Source organism: Catharus ustulatus, chromosome 6, assembly GCF_009819885.2.
Source record: "Catharus ustulatus isolate bCatUst1 chromosome 6, bCatUst1.pri.v2, whole genome shotgun sequence".
Lineage (NCBI taxonomy): Eukaryota > Metazoa > Chordata > Aves > Passeriformes > Turdidae > Catharus > Catharus ustulatus.
Window position 1 is genome coordinate 34,517,799 of NC_046226.1, and position 17,890 is coordinate 34,535,688.

At 43.8% G+C, this 17,890-nt stretch overlaps 1 protein-coding gene across 1 annotated transcript in view; it reads left to right on the plus strand.

Annotated features, from left to right (window-relative positions):
* GALNT16 (polypeptide N-acetylgalactosaminyltransferase 16) overlaps positions 1-17,890 on the plus strand; it is a 72,522-nt gene that overhangs the window by 20,750 nt on the left and 33,882 nt on the right. Inside the window, exons 2-3 of the mRNA XM_033061934.1 lie at positions 14,595-14,770; positions 17,634-17,732. Of these exons, the coding sequence (XP_032917825.1) occupies positions 14,595-14,770; positions 17,634-17,732 (275 nt within the window). The remainder of the gene's footprint in view (positions 1-14,594; positions 14,771-17,633; positions 17,733-17,890) is intronic.

The following is a 17,890-nucleotide window of genomic DNA, read 5'->3' on the forward strand; positions in this document are numbered from 1 at the left end:
GCCTGTTCACTACCCATGCAGGCAATGAGAGATGGGTGGCCAAAGGCATTCTGCAGCACTGGAATATCCTGCAGTTTGAGTTTAAGAATAGCTTGGGTCTTTCATCTGATGTTTGGAGGGCTAAGAGTAGTTGAAGGAAACAGGTATCACTTGCTGCTTCCAGCAGCACCTTCAGTGGCAGGCCTGGGAGAAGCGAGGGGAGTTCAGCTTCTTCCCTGGTGTGGTGCTTGTGTGTGCAGTAGTTCTGGATTTTGCTTTGTTTTCATTCTTATTTTCTGTTTTTCCACTGTTTTGGGCAGTGTTAAAATTCTGCTGGAGAGAAGGTACCAGTAGCAGAGCACATTGAGTTTCTGGTAAAGATGGAGCAGGTCCTTCCGCAGCATGCCTATGGCATGGGGTTTCTTGGTAGCTTGGATAGCCATTTTCCTCTCCACCAGCATCCACTGGAAAACACTGCATGACTGGGCAATAGATAAGGAGAAGTAAGGAACTTCCAGAATGGCAATTACAGAGGTGTAGGGGACCCTGCTGTAGTTATAGAGGCTGATGTTAGAAGAGGAAAGGACCTGTCCTGAGAAGGCCTGGCTTTGAAGAGGAGAAAAGACCTCAAAATGACAAAGATGATGAGGGAACTGGATCATCTCTCTGGTGAGTAAATGCTAAGAGAGCTGGGCCTGTTCAGCCTCTAGAAAAGATGACTGAGAGGGGGGCTTTTCAGTCTTGAAGGGGAAGTGTCAGAGGGTAGAGCTAGGCTCTGCTCAATGGTGCTGAGCAATAGGACAAGAGGCAATGGGCAGGAAATGATGCACCTAAACATGAGGAGGAACCTCTGTCCTCTGTGGGTGACCATCCACATGGAACAAATTGCTCAGAGAGGTTGTGGAGTCTCCCTCACTGCAAAAACTCACGAACCCTTTGGACACAATCCTGTGCCATGTGCTCTGGGATGACCTTGCTTGAGCAGGGAGGTTGGACCAGGTCACCCACTGTGGTCCCTCCCAATCTGACCCATTCTACGAAAATGCTGCTTCCTAAAAAAGAGAAGTCTTGTTTCCTACATCCTCCTCTAAGGGTGATCCTGACAGGATCCTAGCATGTGTGAAGGAAGCTGCCTCTTGGAATGCAAAGACTTCTGTGGCTTAGTACTGTTCTGGCTCCCCTTGGATCAAGTTGCAGGTCTGACTATGATTCCAGGCTTCAATTTTTTTAAAGCTATTGTATGTGAGATATCAGTGGGGCCTTGGTCTGGACGCTTCTGGCATGCCAATAGTTTCTGTTGTACTTTGCTTGTGACTGCAGGGAAGCAGAGGAAGAACTCCAGGGAGTTCAGTCTCCTGCATGAGGGCACATGTTGCCAGGGAATTGTGTGCAGTCATGCCAGTTAAAGCTTTTAGTGGACATGCATGGTAGAAGTAGCTTTGTATTGACACTTATAATTCAGGATTGCCCTTTTTGTTGAGTGCCTAACCCTACAGCCTTAAATATGCCTTTTTTTATATTAGCTTTGGGGAGGAAGGGAAAAGAGAGCTGTAAGATGTGTGAGTGACAACTGTATATATTGACAGATCATGAAGAGTTCTTCATCAGTACATGTTGCTTGAGTATCTTAATTAGAGAGAAAGATTGAAGAGCACTGTCCTGGCATTTGGCTGGACTGTTTGCAGTGGGTGCTACAGGCATGAGAGCTAATGTTCACTTTCTGGTTGCAGGGACCTCACTGGCAGCTGCCTTCATGCTAATCACAAATAAGATTTGAACAGTTAAGTCTATTTTGTTCAGTACAGGGTGCTCTGCTAAAGAGAGTTGCTCTTCATTGGCATTTGGGTGTGTTGCTGGTCCAACCACCTTCAGCACTGGCTGACAGAAATTGCCTGGAAGGGGGTGTGGAGATGAATGCACTGCCTCGGTGCTGTTGGTCCATGGTCTTGCCATGGTCAGACTCATGCAGAATACTTTTTACAATCAACCAGCTAAGTAAATGCTTATTCCAGTCTGTGGTGCGGAATTACAAGCACATTTATTTCTCATTAACCTTTTGTAATCTAAGAACAGACCTCCTTCATCTTGTTCCATATCTGTATCAGTCCTTTCAAGTTTTTTGTGGGTTTTCAGGGCTTGGAGGTTTTTTTTAAAGTTTATTTTGTGATGTCTTTGATGCTTACAACCACAGTTCTGCTTTTGGTTTTTATGATTTTTTTTTTTTTCAAATATACTTTGAACAAACCTCTTAGCACATTTCCTTTGCTCATGTTTGTTCATCTCCCATGTTCCTTTGTGGAGCCAGAAATGCTGAAACCCAACAAGAGCAAGCCAGAAATGAGAAGAATGTCTCAACTCTTTTTTTCTGTTTGGGAGAAAATGAGCTGTTTTATAGACTCTATACCTCGAACAAGCTGTCTTGCTTTTAATCTTTACATCACCACCACAACCTCCAGCTAGAAACTTACACATTATTTGTCTTCTGGGTAATGAAGGCCATTTACAACATAGTTAAAATGGTTTCTAAACAAGAGTCATTTTCCAGAGCAAATAAAGAGTTGTAAGAAAGGGGACCTTAGTGTGCTAAACGGTTTCATTTTTCCAAAATTCTGAAAGATAGCAGAAAATAGAGTCTTCTGTGAGTACTGTGTTTTTCTCATTGTTTGTATTTTTGTTGTGGCTAAAATTCTGCTGATGTCACTGGCACTTTTACCACTGAATTTAACTAGTAATTTTCAGTTACTCAGACTTTAACATTGTGCTTTTTGAACACAAAGCCTATGCACTTCATGCAGCTTTGTGTGGAGAGCAGAAAGCAGAACTCACCGAGCAGTGCTCATCCTCATGAGCATCCCTGTGGGTTTTGTGGAGCTGTGACAGCAGTGGATGTGTCTTTTTTTTTTTTACTCATGTTTGGAAGGCTGCTGAAGGCCTGAGCAAGGTTCTTTGACCAGTGGCTTTTGGAAGCTATTCTCTCTTTAGTGAAAGAGGTCTGTGTGGTGGAAAATGCACCTGCCTGGTGCTCCTTAGGCCATGAGAGGTAAGAGGCTGTTGTGTTGCCCAGGGCTGTGAGTGGAGGTGACTCAAGCCTACTGGCTATACTCAGCTGTCATACTTTGGAAGAGGAGAATTTTTAAAAAAGCATCTGATGGATCTTGAGAAGGGAAAACTGTCTTCTTGACACTGTTGTTTATACTCACACAACGTGCCTTGTGAAGCCAAAGGTGAGGATCACAGCCCCAGCTATCAGACACAGACAGCCACAATTCATACTGTGACCCATACATGAACTTTGAAAAGTGAAATCTTGCTCACAGAGTGGAAACTGCTGAGCTGATAGCTGGATGGTCAGCCAGGAGAGGAGTCTGGTGTATCAGGAGTGCTGTCGTTGGGCGAGAGGGAAGTGGGGCTTGGTTGCATGACTCTGGGAGCTTTTTAAAATGGAATCTGGGCAAAATTTCATTAATTTAATACATGGAGAAAAATACCAGACATACCTTCTCATAAATGAACTCAAAACCAGCAGCTCCCAAAATTTGCCTGGTCAGATTTATGGTTAAGCCAGGCCAAAAGACACAGCTAATAGCCCAAGGTTTCTGTAGTGGTGTTATTGCTGACTATAACGCATTCAAACGTTACTTGATTTGAAAATCAAGTTCTGTCCTCTTTACCTTCTGGATTTTGAATTTTTAGATGGACACTTCTTTCTTTTTTGCAACTATGACAGCAAAAATCTCATCCAGCTGTGAGGTCTCCTGACAATAGGAGTTTTATCTTTACAAGATGTTCTTAGAATGCAGAACTTTGAGCATTGTGCGTGCAGAATCAGATAATGTCGTTTGTATTGGACAGGGATTGATTTGAGTAATGGATTTTAAAGATCCTCAGTATCATTGACTTTGTTTTGCTGCAGTCTGCACCTGCAGAATGAGATGAGGGGCTGTGGCACTTTGTGCATGGGCAGAACTGTATTTCCATGAGTAGTGCTTGTGGCAATAACTGTCCTGAGTGCATTTTTGTGATGCTTCGGTGGTTCTGCTCTTCCTTATGTGCCCATCTCTTTCCTGGTAGACAGTGACTAAATGGCAGAGCTGACGAGGTGTTGAGGGGGCCATTATTATTATTAGTGTGATTGAAGTCTAGAATGACAGAGGCCTGCATAGCATAACAGAGGTGTTTTTCATATTTGACAGGCATATATGAACCCATTGCATGGTTCTTCATTGGTATGCATCCTTGATTAAACTTGCTGTTGGGGAGGTAATTTAATGCCTTTGCAAATGGAGATCCATACAGAAGCAGAGTGCAGCTCTGAGGGTTTTGTCAGTTCACTTTGATTGCTAAGTCCTGGAATTGGAGCAATGCAGTAACTGAAAAATTAATCAATTAAAATGGAATATCATTTGGCTCCTAAACAAAATGGCAATGGCCTAATAGTCTCAAATCTTCACGGACGAATAGGCAGTGAGTTTTTCCACTATTAGAAAACAACGTTGCATGCCGCAGGGATGAATGCCTAGCAGAGATGTCCGAGTGAAGATCTTATACAAAGGGACTAATTTTTGTAATGAATCATGGATGTATATGCACCATTTCTATTGTCACTACAGAAAGAATGTCAGTACAGTTTTAGGAGTAGATCTCATGGTTTCAAGGTTCCAAAATACAAGTTTACATTGTGAGTTGAAGGTCATTCTTGAAATTTTCTGAGAAACCAGGTCATGATTCTGCAGCGACATGAGGAGCTATATTAAGTCACTCTGCTAAATGTCACTTTGGCTGTTGATTTACAGACAATTCGCATTTTCATATAGGGCCTGTCTGACTCACAATGTGTCCTGCCTAAAGCCTTTCTCTGTGATGTTCAAAAGCTAATGGAAGGCAGAGTTGTGTAGCAGTGTGGCAAATTACTTGGCTTCTCAAGGTCAGATCCTTTTCAGGTGTTACCTTCTGGGGAAGTCAAGGTCCGTGCAGGCTCTGAGGCTCTGGGGCTCTGGGCCGGCCTCCAGAAACAGCATGGTACTGGTCCAAAGGCAGGAAGGAGTGTGTCTCCTGAGGCTCCATCTGCAGGATGTGCAGTGCTTCTCACCTGCCTGTTGCAGCTACCTGTGAGAGGTGTGACACCATCAGTATGGTGATTAACATGGGCAGAGAGGAGACGGTGCAGAATTGTTTATAGCTAAAATCATGACTGTTTGAGCAAGACCTGCTTACGAAGACACATTAGGGGAAAATCTTCGCATGTTAGAAGACAGGGAGAAATTCCCACCTCCTGCTCTGGGACTGGCTTTGTCCCTGGTGGGGGTGTGAAGTGTCCTGAGGTGTCCCAGTCCTTTCCTGGCTCAGCTGTGCATGTGCACAATATTTTTGTGGAGTCTGAATGTTAGCTAGTTGCAAAACTGCACTATTTTATTCTTAATCTTCTAATCTCCATTTAAAGCTCTAACTCTTGAGGATGAATGATTAAAAAGGTACTTTAGCTTCCATTCTCTAGCCTTAGCAAAAAGCCCTTAACAGCATGATATTGAAAGCAAAGAAAATGAGCCCCAAGCTTAACATAATTAAATACTTTAACACTTTGGGTAAGTGCTTCTCAGTGCCAGCTGACCTCTGCTCATCTCTTAGGTAACCAGTTCGCTGCTTGCAATGTTAGCAGCTTATGAGGCCTAAAGTTGCTTTCTCCTTTTCTGTGAAAATTTCTGTGGTGGCATCTGTCACTCCAGACAGTTGTGATTCAGGAGGAAAGGACTGAATGTAGGTCACTCGAGTTCAAAGGGAATAGATTAGCACATCAGCACGGCAGGCACACACACATGTTGTGTCTGTGCAGACAGTGTAGGTGGGGGAGTGGGCAGAGAGAGATGCAGTTGATGTGACTGATGATTTATGGAGACATGGACTGCCCTCATTTGAACTGCCTTGTTGGCTTTTTGGCTGTTACTAGGTGACCATGGGGGCATCATCTTGATGCAGAATGCTATGTGTCAGTCTGTCTTGATACAGGTACTATAAATCAGGGTTAGGTAACACCCAGGTGGCCCTTGAGCATCTAACAGTTAGAAGATAAATAACAGAATATTGTTCCTTTTTTCTTCTTTGTTTTCCTACTTCAAAATCACTGGGAAACCAGAGTCATTCTTTGCATATTTAGATGTCTATGAAGGCAGAGATATTTTTCCAAAAGGAAAAAATGCTTCTTCACATCGCACTTTTTTCACTCTGAAGGACCTCAAAACACACTTTTAAAGATTGTGTAGGTGTGACATTTAGCAGATCAGTATTCCTACATACAGTAAGTAACCTGGATGGCTTTTGCTCAGTAGATTTCCTGTGTGATACCAAACAGATGTCTGAATGCAGACAGCTTCATGTCTATGTGACCATCTTCTCTGTGCAAAACCTTCCCCAGCTACCTGCTGGGATCTCTTTCTGACAATGCTGCTGCTTTGGTGTGGTGCCAGCAGGAGCAGCCTAGTCCCTTAGGTATTCAAAGAGTGTGCTGTCTGTCTTCTCCCTGACACCAGATGTTGTCATGGATATTTATGGTACAGGGAAATGTGCTTGGAAAACAAGTGCTATTTCAGGGAACAGCAACCTTACAGACCTCACACTCCCCTCTTGTGCTGGGAGTCAGCAATTCTGAAAACATCCCTCACTATTTCTCATGGGTTTTTCCATACTGTTTTTCTCCTGGAGTGGAATACAACAGCATAAAGGTTTCTATGAGCAAAAGTGGCACTATTCATGTCACAACAAAGTTTGCTGAATAGGGAACAAATGGCATTATTCCAAGCTATGAGATAAAGACTGAACAAACATAGAAGCCAGATGTATGCAAGTCTGCACAAAATCAATGTATGTAAGTATCATAAATATATTAAAACAAAAATTATATTTTACATGTTCATAATAGATATCTGTGTGCATTAGACTTCAAACTCAGGGAAGAAACGCACCTTGGCAACTGCATTACCTCATCTGGGATCTGAATTTCTATGGTTCTGAGCAGCCTCATTTCCTCCAAGCTGTTTGGAAGAGAGTGCCCTCTGGCACCTGTCTTTGAAGCCCTTTTTGCTTCCATTGCTTTGCTTTATTCAGCACTCCTGAAAACAAAAGACCAGAAAGATACCTTAGGGCATTGTGTCTCTGCCTCCAGTTATGGGCAATGTTTTCCTGCCTCTGGGCAACTGGGCCAGAGCACTATTTAGGGTCTGACCCTTGTCAACTGCTCAAAGTCTCTTCAGGATTGAACAACTGGGTCAAAGATGAACACCTTTGAAGGAAGTCATCTCCTTATGCTGTATATTATGTCTATATATACTATATTTGCCTTGGCCAGCAGCAGAGCAGGATAAACTGTAGTACTGTGCACTTGTCACATGAGAGGCTGTATAACAAATTCCAACTTCTGGAGAATCCAAGTTGGCAGGATTTATGCATTGACTGTTAATCTAGGTGGGCATGGAGAGAAGTTAGTTGGTGTGGGAGCCAGTCCCTGCATGTGGAAATAACTGCTTTGCATAGTGTGGTGCTGAGCTCGTGTAACCAGCACAGCAGCAAGTACCCCATGCTCTTTGGGGCTGCTGTTTGCAGAAGGAATGATAGCGATGTGTGCTGTAGTGCTGGCACTTGCACATTGTGTCAGTTTTGGCCATCCTCCAGTTGTCAGGCCATGCTGCATTGCATATCCTTGAGATCTGGGCAAAGTGATCCAGCCATGCTTCCTGGAAGCATCTCTTCCCTCCTGTGGATAAGGACATGCAGGATCTGGATCAAATGTTACAGGAAGGATGCTTCTCCACAGGGACACTAAAGAGATGGCTGAGTAGGATCAGTAGGGAGAGGGCATGTGCCTGCCTCAGCAGCAGGACTGTGAGTACTTAGACCTGGAAGCAAGGAGTTGGGAGTGTGGCAGGACAGACACAACCCTTCTGTGTGCTGAGAAGTTAGAAGAGGCTTTGAGAACCACTGCTCATGACAGAGGCAGTAATTTAATTACTCAAGGGTTTTTTTCCTGTTCCCCCTGTGAACTTACCACATGGTTTTGCTCTCTTGTGTTGCTTTTTGCCCTTAAACTGCCAAAAAGATCAGCTGTCAAACCATGGCAAATCTTCTTGAAGGTTAGTGACCAAACCTTGTCCATCAACATGCTGTTGTGACCTGTAAATCAGCAACATCCTGTTTCTAAATTCTGCACACCAACAACCGACATCTGCTTGTTTGTTGCAGGCATCATAGTAGCCTGAGATGTTCACCTAATCCATGCTGTAGGCAATGACATCGAATGCATCTTCTGTATCTCTTGGAGGAGGGTCTGAAAGTTCCATCCAGAAATTGCTGGTTGCGGGGAGAACATTGCTGTGGAAACCAAACACAGAAATGTATTTGCTTCTCTTATCTTGTAGAAGAATTTCCACCTTTGTGGGTCAGATCCTTATAGACACTTTCCTCGTCAACAACTCAGTGTCTGGCAAAACTGTCAGGGAAGAAAAGAATAAAGTAGAAAGTGTTTGGTGGAATGGCATGACTTTCTAGTTCTGACTAGACTTTCTGTCTCTAGTCATGAGACAGGCATAGAGAGAAAGGGCTTCTCAGGGCAAAATGAGAAGAGAGTTGAGATACAAGTCTTGCAGAGATGACAGAGAATTACCTCTTCATGTACAGAAGGCAATAAATGCCCAGAGACTATGGAAAAGAACAGGGAGGTAGAAGGACACTTTAGGCAAGCATCAATACTGGAAAGCAAACCCCAGCAGACAGCCTCTGTTTCTTGATTTTGCCATCCCGTGGCAGCTACAGCTCTGTCACAGGGCCTGGAGAAGCCCTGTGAGCTGGGCGCTTCACAGAGGGCATTGGAAATAGCCCCTGCTAGGTATCTGCTGCTGGTCTCCAGTTTGGAACTGGCAGCAGGCCTCAAGATTGCCCAGTATTAATGGCACTAGAAATTATTTTGTGACCAATTAGGGGCCATGGGAGCTGATCAAGTTGCTTTACTCTTTCCATTGTGTTACTCCAGTTTGTGCAAGCTACAAATGAAACATTCAAATTGGTCTCTGGGCTCTGCTGTCAGCACTTGCACTTCTTGAAGAGCAGCGATGGTTCTATTTAACTGTGGTAATTTTTATTAAAATTTCATAGTAGAAGTTCTGTAAGTGCATGGTTCCCAAACCACATTTAAAATGCTTTACACAGTTTAACAAAGCATGAATAAAGTAGGCCCTGTGCTGTCTGGCACAGACTTTTGTCTCTGAGGACTAGGAACAGTTTTTTGGAGAAACGTACAGACTATTTCATGAGACATAACAAAAGCCATGTGCGCCCTGGGATTCCTAGTACAAACTGGAAATGCAAAACACACTCTACAGCAAATGCTTATGGCCACAGGCTCACGTGGTCTTGCAGGTTCAGCCCATGGAGAGTAGCTTGCTCCCTCAGAACTTCGTGCTGCAGCTCTCAGTCCTGCCCTATGCTCTGTGACAGTCACAGCCTATCCATGTGCCAGTGTATGGATTGCAGAGTGTAGCATCCCCCAGTACTGCTCTGCTTCCCAGCATATCACTGCTGGTGCTCGTGCTGTGCTGGCTTGTCCTTTCTGGGACTTCAGGTCACTGGGACAGTGTGTGGAGCATGTGGAGTGAGCCCACAGAGAAATGTCACACCATGCAGGCTCCACCCAGTGGGGTTTGCAGAGGTGAACTGGCTCTTATCTTTGTTCTAAGGGATGAGGATTTGCACAGCCAGCAAGTCTGCATCTCAGTATGATGGGTTGAAATTGGCATTAAACCAGTTCAGAGGAGACAAATCTGCTGGGGAGGTTTGGATGTGCAGAGCTGGGTGGGAGAGAGGTGCTGGCAGGGTTGGGAGTCATGGCAGTGGCAGCCTGTGAGGCTGTGGCAGTGGGGTAAACTGAAGAGGGAAAAGGTTTGGTGAAGTTGTTACTCCCTGGCTTGCTTTGTGTCCATATTGGTCAATTGGACCTTCCTGGTCAGTTAGGTCTTTCATAGAAAGACATTGGTGGGGATGGCTTGGAGTTTTCACATCTGAGGTTTGACAGAGGCAATTGTGAAAATGAGCTTAAAACAAAGAAGCAGCATGGCACCCCCTGCTCCATTTGTTGTACTGGCACTAAACACTTGTAAGAAGTGCAAGAGCTGCAGAGTTAAGTCTTGTCACATAAAAGTGCTGCTGGACTAATTTCACAGTAGCTGTAAAATGATTAATTGCACTTACCTTTGAGAGTTTTACATACCTTACTCTAATTAAGTAGTGATTCTTCCTGACCCCTAGAGTATGGTTTTTCCTTTTGAATTTGGCCAAGCCTACTGTTAAAAAAAAATGCACCTTGGGACCCTGAATTCCCTAGCTCTGGTTTTAGTGGCTGTTAGCATGATGTGGCAGCTGTGTGCCTGTGTCTGATGGCAGCCTATGGCACAGAGATGAATGGCACTGTCTCTGTTATAGTCTTGCTGTTTCACAAGGAATCAGACCTAGAGGAATATCCCTATGTTAGTTGAGAAATGAGGTTCTCAAGTGTTCATGGACATGCATGGCATTAATTCCTTTACTTTAATCCCTTGCTTACAAAGTTAATTTTGCTATTTAAATAGTTTCTGGTCTCTTGAACCATGTCAAGAGACAAAACACAAATCAGAACATGTTTTCAACAGCAGAAGAACATCTGAGTTCATTCTGTCACTGAAAGGGAAAAGTATATGTGAAAATGAGAAATGGTGAAATAAGATTAGAAGGTATACAGTATTTCCTGAAATTTTCATATGTGATTTTTTTTTTTGGAGGTCTCAGCAATGTTTAGGACAAAACTGAATTTGTGCAAACTGTTTGCTAATCCCTAGTCTAGACACTCACATTTCCAATGCCTCTTCATCTATAGTTCTGTTTTCATGTAGCTTTATTTTAATTTATCAGAGAACATCAGTCGTAAGGAACTGGACTTTTCTGCTCCCCTAACTTGCATTTGTAGTTCCAGCTCCAAGCATGGCCATACAGGATGTGTAACTACATAAAAGAGCAGGGGGTATGAATTGTCCTGTTGGTTTGGTAAAAATCTTGACTCTGCACTCAGCTGTACATACTGTACCTTTAATGTACTAAAGCTCATATCTGCTTATATTGACTTCTTCCTGATGTGAGAGGTGTTAAGGTGAAGAGACGGGAAAGAGGGGGGAAGACATTAGTCTGCTCTTCTCACAGGGTTTGGCAGGGTTTCATAGAGAACCTGTACTGCTCCTGTCAAGTATCATTTGACTTCACAGTAATAAATGTCCTGTAGTGCAGCATCTGTGTTCTAGGAATATAATCTGATAAAGCAAGTCAGTCCTTAAAGATAAGCTTTATATTTGCTTTGTCAGGTTAGTTCATAGCTGTCTAGGCTCCACTCAGGGTTGTGTTTGCTCTGCTTTTTAAATCTGACTTTGCTGTCTTGTGGTTTGTAATGAGCTGTAATGTCTAGGGCTTTTCTGAGGAGTTGCTACTGTGCTGTCTCTGCCATATTTTGTGTCAGCACAGACTTGGTGAACTGTAAAGGTCTGCAGCGCCCTTATGGAATTGCTGTTACTGTTTTCAGATGTATTTTCCATGTGTTTTTCCATGTGTTGAGATAATGTTACTCAGTATGTCTTAATTTTTTTTCTGGATTTCCTATGGATTTGACAAAACATTGTGTCTGATTATCCAAGGTATTTATGAAAATACTGGATAGTGCTGGATCCAGAACAAAACCCTAAGACCTGCTCTTACCCCTCTGCTCTGACAGTGAACAGCTAATGATTATACTTTACCAGTAGGTTTCCAACCAATTTCACCCATTTTGCAGTAGTTTCATCCACACTATTATTTTTCTAGCTTGCTAATGACAACATCTTAACAGTCCCTACCAAAAAACATTTTCAAAGTCCTGATGTAGCTGTCTCCTGCTTCTCCATACCCCTGAGCCTGATTACTCCATCACAGAAGAAAATTAGATTGGTCTGACATGACTCAATCTTGACAAATCTCAGTTAGCTCCTATTTATTACCTTGTTATCTTCTTGGTGCTCATAGATGGATGTTTGGTTACTTGTTGATTATCTATTGATTAACTGCCTTTCTGGAAGCTGAAGCCAGGCCCTCCTAGCTGTCATCCTCTCAATCTTGCCTTTTCCCCATTTGAAGAGAGCACAATGAGATACTGTGTGAGATAAAACTGCAAATGGGACTTAGTTGGCAATCGTTCCCCAGTCTCTTCTACCACATTTTGATGTATAAGTAATGTGAGAACCACAGTATCTAAAAGAATTACCCCTGGTAGTTTAAGTTTAAATATGTCATGGCTTTTAGGGCAATAAAGGGCCTTCCTGTCCCTGCCCACTCCCTGGGACTCTCCCCCCGCTGCCCATGGCAGGACCCCAGGGATGCCCCAGTGATGCTGCAGGGCTGGTCTCTAACTTCAAACCAGCGTTGTTTTCTAGGGCAAAAGGAAAAAGAGAAATGGAAACTGAGTTTGACAAAACTCCTTGTATGATTTAAGGAAAGAAAACATTTCAGTTTTTAGGGGTATGAAAGTAATTGTTTTCTCATCATACTGAATATACAAATTCAAGGAAGATTTTAGGCAGCAGGCTGTGCAACCAGCCATGAAAGTAGCTAAGATGCTCCTGTAACCCAGCACCATGCCTAGGCAATGTGTGCTGCAAGAGGCAGAGGGGAAGATGGGATGGCAGAGGGGATGGCAGCAGCATCCCTGGGAAGTGGGGGGCAGGGCAGGGCATTCGCTGCCTGGAGGAAGGGAGTAGAGGCAGACTCACCCACTGGAGTGTGCCTATGTGTGTCCTACACAAGGGCAGATCCATAAACATAGGCTTGGTTGTGCAGTGGCTGAAGGGATTTCTCAGTGCTGAAAATTTTATTTTATTTTTTTCCCATGGAAAAATGTTTGCCTCATTCTTGTATGATGAGAAAGGGAAATCTGAGTGTCAGCCTAGCTTAGGCATGATTTTATGGGCCACCACCTTAATTTTAATTTCTTTTTCTGACTTAATTCAGCTTCTCTCCAAATGGAATAGTCATAACCTCTAATTTCTCTTCATCCTCCAGTAGCTTCCTTCAGATACAGGCTTAGCAGTGCTCTGGCCCTGAGCTGCCACTGACTTTGCTCATGATGGTTTCAGTTTTCTCTGTCCCATTTGCAGTGTGCTCAATTTGCTACATTTCCCATCTTGGCAGACCGAGTGCAGGGTTCCATTTGAGCTGTCCACAGGAATGCTCAGATCTGTAGCCTGAGTGGTCACAGTTCATTTGAAATCCATCAATGTACATGAGTAGTTCAATTTATTTTTTCTAATGTTCTTTGTCCTGCACTTCTCTATGCTGAATTTCACTTGCCATCATCTTATCTGACTGTCTGGTTCTCCTAGGGCTATCTGCACTGAAGGGCAGCCCTTGTCAGAGAAAGTTGCAGAGATAAATGTTCTTCTAAGCACTCTCCTGCTTAAGGAATTTGCTGTGGTGCTGGGTCTCTGGAATTCTTTCCCAACCAACTAGGATGGCTCAACTAACATACTGTGTGATACTGGGAACCATTCTCTGGTCTCTTGGCCTCTGTAACTCCTAAAAGGAGACCTTTAGCTGAGGAAGAAACACGATCAAGCCTAGTATTAGAGAGTATCCAAGCTATTTTACATAGAAGGATCTCAAGTTTGGGGATTATCTAGTACTTTGAATGAGATGGGTAGGTGCTGGTATCTGCCTCTTGCAGCAATTTTAGGGAGCCTTTGCAAGACTGGGAGTATTTTGCCTTTTCCATTATTTGGTCTATCCAACAGCTACTGACAATTTGTTAAACTACTTTTATTGTATAAACAGTCTTGATTGCTTTAAAAGTGATTATTTTAGAGTTTGTAGGTTGTTTCCAAATCATGTACCTAAGAGAGGGCCAGAGCTGTGCCTGTCCTCCCTCCTGATGACCCTAGTGAGTGGTTTTCAGGTGCTGATATTGCACTGACTCTGTGGCCTAGGAAAGCTAGAGGAAAATTAGGAGACGAGAGGGATGGCCCTGGTCTTTTAACTCTTGTGGGGTACTGGGGACATCATGTGCAGCTTTCAGCTGTACCAGGGACATCTGTGAGACTGGGCAAGTCTGAGCAAGGCATAGCAGGGAGCCTATTAATTCAGCTGCCTCTGTGTTTGTGTGTGGCAGTGATTGTTGAAAGGCTGAAACCGCTTTTCCTCAAAATGCGGTGTCTCAGCCACCTTGGCTGGGGACTGTTCTCAGACATTCGTTGCCTGGAAGGATTTCCAAATGCCTGCAGTCTCACACATTCTGTGTAACAGGTGCTAAAGGGAATTTGGCTCTGCTTGTGCTATCGGGAACAGCAGCTTTCATCCCAGGCTCAGTCAGTAAGGAGAGCTAAGCCTGCAATTTTCCTCGGAAATGGCAATTTTAACACCCTATCTATCAGGACTCCTGCTTTCTTTTCTGAACTCTTGCCTATCCTGCCTTCCCCCCTACCTGAGTGACTTCCAGATGCATGGCAGTGTCTGAACATACTGCCTCTGTCTAACCATGGACTGGCTGCTCTCCCTGATGATGATCTCTCTGGTGCTTGTCTCTGCTCCAGATGACGAGGGCTCCCCAAGGAGAGAAGAGCAGCCGACGGGGTTTTGATGAGAAGGCTTACTTGTCCTCCAAGGTGCTGAAGGCTGGAGAAGACCCCTACCGCCAGCACGCCTTCAACCAGCTGGAGAGTGACAAACTCAGCAGTGACCGACCCATCCGGGACACCAGGCACTACAGGTACCCTGCAGCCCCTGCTCCCTGCCCTGGCTGCTGCTTGCTGCAGGGAGTCCTCTCTACAATGTGGACTCAGTCTGCAATGTTGATGTCCTGCAAAGGATATTTGGGGTTTTTCTTTGCCAGCTATGTTTCACTGAATTTCATGGTTCATCTGGAAAGGTCTCAAATGCTCGAAGAACCTTGACTAATTCAGTCCCAGCTTGAGACTTTTCAAACATCTCTTTTTCCAGGTCCAAGCACAGCCCCTCCACTATATTGAGGTTGTATTGCTCATTGGACAGTTGTTTTTTGCCCAGCTGCCCCCACACTCAGAGCTTCCCTCAGCATCCTTCTATCCTGGCTGCAAAGTACACCTTTGTTGCAGCCTTGCTTTACTCTGGTGTTCCTCACCTGCTGTGCCCTGGCTGTCTGAAGATGGTTTGGTGCTTCTTTCCAGCCTGAACATCACTGGACGAGGGTACTGGAGTAGGGATGAAACTAATGTGCAAACACAGTGTTTCATGGTTTTGCAAAGTGCTTGTTGTTCTGTCCTTGTTTCACTGAGGGTGTATTTATTCTGCTGAAAAAAACTGTCCTTAAGTTGATAATCGTGCTTGGGTAACTATTTTGTCGTTTCTGGAGTACAAAAAGGTAATGCTTTAGTATAAAAAAGGTTCTTGAAAACTGTAGGTTTAATAGTAATTAAGGTAGTGTACAGTAGACTACATCAGTCCTAGACTCTACCTAGAACTATGTGTTGTTCTAGGTATGGTTGCCAAGGAACATTTCACAGCTGCTGGGAGCAGGAAACCAGGCATCTAACTTGATTGAAATTGTTAAAGGGATGCCAGGAGACATGGAGCTTTGTGAGCCTGCCAGCACTGACAACCCTCAGAGTGCTTTTTGAAGGCAAGCAGTCAAGGACCATGGTTGTGAGATCCAAGTCTTGTGCTGCTGTTCTCCAGCATAGTATTTGGGACTGACTTCCTAGTGACCCAGAGGCAATGGTGCCATGTTCTGTGCTGCTGACAAGTCTCCCTGCCATGCAGAATTGCTGTTTTCTGTTACTCTGCTGTCATGTTCTGGCCTAAAACCAGCTCGCTTCAAAGGTGAATTATTGTCTATTTTGATCTGTGATAGCATGCAGAGCATGCTTTTTGTGAAGAGCCTCATCTGTGCACTTCAGTCAGAAGAGCAAAATATATTATATATGACTCCCTGCAAATGTATAGGCATTTCAGACCAAGCTTTTCAAGGATTCCCTTGACTAATGCAGAGTCCAAAGTAGTATATAATCAGAACACGTAAACCTATTTCCATGTTTCTCTTCTTTATGGAGAGAATTTGGGTCTGAGCAATCTATGTTTGATTATGTTATAACAATATTGGAATAGTTGCTGGGATAGCAACTCAGGATGAGGACTTATTTCAGCTGATACCAGTTAGATTGTGGACCTGGCTCTTTGTTTAAGGAATGGGGAGAGTCTTTAGGTCACTAGCTTATCAATTTTTCTTCAGGCACCCAAACCAGAGCATGGACATGCTTGACTTCACATCCTAAAAGCTCCTTCTGACTTAGCATGTAGCTGTTTCTTTGATCCAAAGCAAAGAGTCAATTTTCAAGCACAAACCTTCTCTTTGTTCTCTGTGATACTGTAGTAATGCTGAAATATTGGGAAAACTTCCCTGACAAAACCTTTTGTGCTTTTCCACTTCCTGATTCCTTAATACATTTTGTATGCATTACATCATGGAGTTACTTTGAAACAAAAATAAATATTGTCTGTCTCAGGTCTGTTCTCATGTTGTCCACTATAACTTTATCAAGTTTCTCTATATGTCTGAAAATTGCTGTATGAAGTTGCTGTCCCCTTAATAAAACACTGCAATGAAAAAGTCATAAACCAGTAGGATTGAAAGTGGTGATAAAACCAGTAACAGTTTAGCAATAATCACAAACAAATAGTAAGTAAATGTGGATGTACAAGCAGTGGATCTAAGAAGCAAGTTGTATTCCCTCTCAGGATGGAGGTTCTGTCTATGCAAAGCCTTGAGTTGTGAAAAGTAGGTGTGGTTTCTTCATCGGACAAGAAATTAGAGCAGACTGTATACAGTTTGACACTGTCTGGAAGTTAAGAAGGCAAATGGGGAGGACAGGTCAGCCCAAATGAGCCATGCTTAGCATCTGCCAGAATTGGACTCAGGATTCACATCTGAGTTGTGCCCCTCACAGAAACTTTGTGCTCCACAGGGAGAAGCAGCCTGGTGCAAGTTAGTCCTTGGTTCTGAGTGTGAGAATATGTGTATCTACCTGAGTGTGAGAATATGTGTATCTACCTAACATTACAAAGTCAGATGAGAGGATAGAAAGAATTGCTCTTCATTGCCAGCATGTCCATTAGTGTTGAGCCTCAGCAGCTCCCCAATGCAGATCACAGAATTAGATACTGTTTTCCCTTCTGTGAGGTTTGTGTCCAAAGAATTTGAAGTGATTTATACAGCAATGCCTGGGTGTACCAGCTCCATGCATTCTTAGCATGTCCATGTCCTGTGCATTAATAAACAAGATTTTCTGTGAATCACAGGTAAATCCATGGACTAGAATCCACAACTGAAACTTGATTCGCTATAAAACCCACATGGCCTCCTTAGCATGCAGCTTTGTGGGTTTAGGTGTCACAACCTCCAAACATTGCTTTTCAATAAGTACAGTCCTTTTTAAACTCTACCAGCCTTGGTATGGCTGAGGCCTCCCTTGCTGCAGCTCAACTGTGCTGATTCTGATTTTAGCATATTACTCTCTTTTTAGAAATCCCAGGCGCACTGCTGCAGTGGCTACTGCTGGGTAATGTTTGGCTTACACTTGTGCTCTCCTGTGCTGCAGGTGCACCTCTGTACGCTATGACACTGACCTGCCTGCCACCAGTCTCATCATCACCTTCCACAATGAGGCGCGATCCACCCTGCTCCGCACGGTCAAGAGGTGAGCTCAGCTGGGGGGGTAGAGCCTGGGACTGCTCTGGTGGAAAATTAGGCATTCTGTAGCAGCTAAACAAGCAGGGTAGCTGCAGTTCCCCAAATGATGATGTTGTGCGCCAGAGGCTTAGGTTGGCACTGTGAACATATCTTCAAATGCAGAGC